This window comes from Brassica napus, chromosome C2, assembly GCF_020379485.1.
Source record: "Brassica napus cultivar Da-Ae chromosome C2, Da-Ae, whole genome shotgun sequence".
Taxonomy (NCBI): domain Eukaryota; kingdom Viridiplantae; phylum Streptophyta; class Magnoliopsida; order Brassicales; family Brassicaceae; genus Brassica; species Brassica napus.
This window is the reverse complement of record NC_063445.1, coordinates 42,626,744-42,629,430: the sequence shown is the minus strand read 5'-3', so window position 1 is coordinate 42,629,430 and position 2,687 is coordinate 42,626,744. Positions and strand designations below refer to the sequence as shown.

Below are 2,687 nucleotides of genomic sequence, written 5' to 3'. Positions count from 1 at the left end.
TTTAAGTATCTATTTCTCTCTTTTGGAGCTTCTATCAAAAGTTTTAAGTATCAGAGAAGGGTCATTGTGGTGGATGGGACTCACCTAAATGGGAAGTATGGAGGTGTTATGTTAGTTGCAGCCGCACAAGATGAGAATTTTCAGATATTTCCATTGGCTTTTGGGATCGTAGATGCTGAAGATGAACCTTCTTGGGAATGGTTTTTCACAAAATTGGCTAGTTTTGTAGCTAGTTTTGTATCTGATGAGCAGCCTCTGGTGATAGTCTATGACCGGCACACGGCCATTAAAAGTGTGTGTGATAAGGTGTTTCCTTGGGCAACCCGAGAAATATGTTATTATCACCTTCAAGATAACATTGTCAAAAAGTATAAAGGGAAACATATCTTGTACTTGGTGAAAGGTGCTGCTTATGCTCATACGGTTTAAGATTTTGACCGGTACATGGCTGAGATACGGAGTGCAAACACGGACCTTGCAACGTATTTGGAGAATGCCGACGTCAGCCTATGGTCAAGGGTTTATTGTCAGGGGGACATGTACAACATAAAGACAAGCAACATCGCTGAATCTATTAATTCCGCTCTGAAGCGAGCTAGAGGATTTCCTGTTCAGTTCCTGTTAGAGTTCATAAGGGAGAAGCTAGGAAAGTGGTTTTGGAAAAGGAGAGAAGATGCTTTGAGTCTCCCAACTCAACATAGTCGAGGTGTTGAATACTTGCTTGTTGTTCGATCGGAGATAGCGGATACGATGACGGTACAACCAATTGATGGATGGCGATTCTTTGTGAAAGGTGGGAAAATGGACTGTGTGATTGATTTGGAACATGGAAAGTGTGATTGTGGTGTCTATGCAGTGGAGAAAATACCTTGCTATCATGTTATAGCTGCTGGAACATCTGCTGGTTTGCATATCTCCACACTTGTATGTCTAGTGTACTCAAAGGATTTTCTGTTTGCAGGATACTCAGAGAATATATATCCTTGTGTTGGACAACAAATTGAGGAACACACATGCTTTCCTCCGGATGTAAAGCGTGGTCCGGGAAGACAGAAGAAATCAAGATGGCAATCTTGGTTGGAGCTATCCAGGATGAGAGGACGCAAACCCCGGAAGCAACACAAGGTTTATAGATGCTCAAAATGCAAGGAAACTGGCCATACGAAACCACAATGTAAGTCGTCCAGTGATTAGTCTTCCAGAAGACCTTCCATTAAGTCGTCCAGAAGGTCGTCCAGAAGGTCGTCCAGTTAGTCGTCCAGGGTTTTTTCTTCCAGAAGACCTTCAAGTTAGTCGTCCAGTGATTAGTCTTCCAGAAGACCTTCAATTAAGTCGTCCAGAAGGTCGTCCAGTTAGTCGTCCAGGGTTTTTTCTTCCAGAAGACCTTCAAGTTAGTCGTCCAGTGATTAGTCTTCCAGAAGACCTTCAATTAAGTCGTCCAGAAGGTTGTCCAGTTAGTCGTCCAGAGTTTTTTCATCCAGGAGACCTTCAAGTTAGTCGTCCAATGATTAGTCTTCCAGAAGACCTTCAATTAAGTCGTCCAGAAGGTCGTCCAGGGTTTTTTTCTTCCAGAAGACCTTCAAGTTAGTCGTCCAGTGTTCAGTCTATGTACTAAAAATTTGTGTTATGAACTTATCTGTGTCAATTTCTTTGTCAAATTTCACTACCAAACAAATTTGAGATGGTCTTGCCCTTTATATTATTCGAAATATAGTTACAAAAGGTCATTGCTCAGAAGACTTTCCAGACTACTTATAGTTAAGTCGTCCAACATTCCAGACGACTTAACTGTAAGTCTTCTGCGCAGAATATAGTTACAAAATAGGGATCAAGTTCAAATACAAAATAGGGAACAAGTTCAAATACACACATCAGACTAATCTATCATACAAAATAATCTAACGTGGCATGTTAATCACCCGTCATACGCACCCAGGTTGTCTTCCATGTCCTTGTTTTCGAACTCATGCGCGTCAGGAAGCTCTTGAAATATATCCACCGCCATCTTATCCCTCATACTCTTCCCGTTGGCCTTAGCAAAGTCTTTTTTACTAAACTCTATCCCAAGAGCATGACATTCAATGTACTTTAGAGTGTACACGCCACAATCACCAGCTCGGACCGGAGGTATATTGGTCGGTCTCTCATATGTGAATGGCTCCAGGCTGTATTGGGCACATTGTTCGTCTGAGGAAGCGCACTCAACAAGCAGATAAGGGACCATGTAGAGAAAATGCTCCATTACCACATCGAGTTCTTCTGGGGAGATACTGGAACAAATGTTGTCAAAGACGACTATGTGCCTCTTAGGGATCGATATCCACATAGCAATCCAATGAAGGTCGGCGAAGTTCACTGGCACATAGATATCATCAATATCCGTCCCCCAAACCTTGTTCGATTGACAAAATGATGGTATAGTGCCTGCATAATAATTCCACGCCCCACCAGGGAGTCTTCTTCCTAAACCGTTCTGATCGGGCTCCGAGTCCTTAAAATCCTTGAAGTTGAATCTCCATTGCTGAGCAAAGAGATGATCAAGGAAGCACATTCTCTCGCTCCTGAAATGTTGTGGGTTAGCGTCGTACCTCTTCCTCAGCACATTAATCCAAGCATCAATATGCTGCATATAAAATAGAGTACAAGTCAGAAGATATCAGACGACTTACTGGTAAGTCTTAACATAG

The 2,687-nt window shown here is 42.4% G+C and overlaps 1 protein-coding gene across 1 annotated transcript; it reads right to left on the bottom strand.

The window, feature by feature from the left end:
* Positions 1 to 1,855: 1,855 nt before the first annotated feature.
* Positions 1,856 to 2,440, bottom strand: LOC125582378. The gene has a single exon (XM_048749056.1). It carries the CDS (start codon positions 2,324 to 2,326, stop codon positions 1,916 to 1,918), a length of 411 nt encoding a protein of 136 aa, XP_048605013.1. The 5' UTR covers positions 2,327 to 2,440; the 3' UTR covers positions 1,856 to 1,915.
* Positions 2,441 to 2,687: the final 247 nt, after the last annotated feature.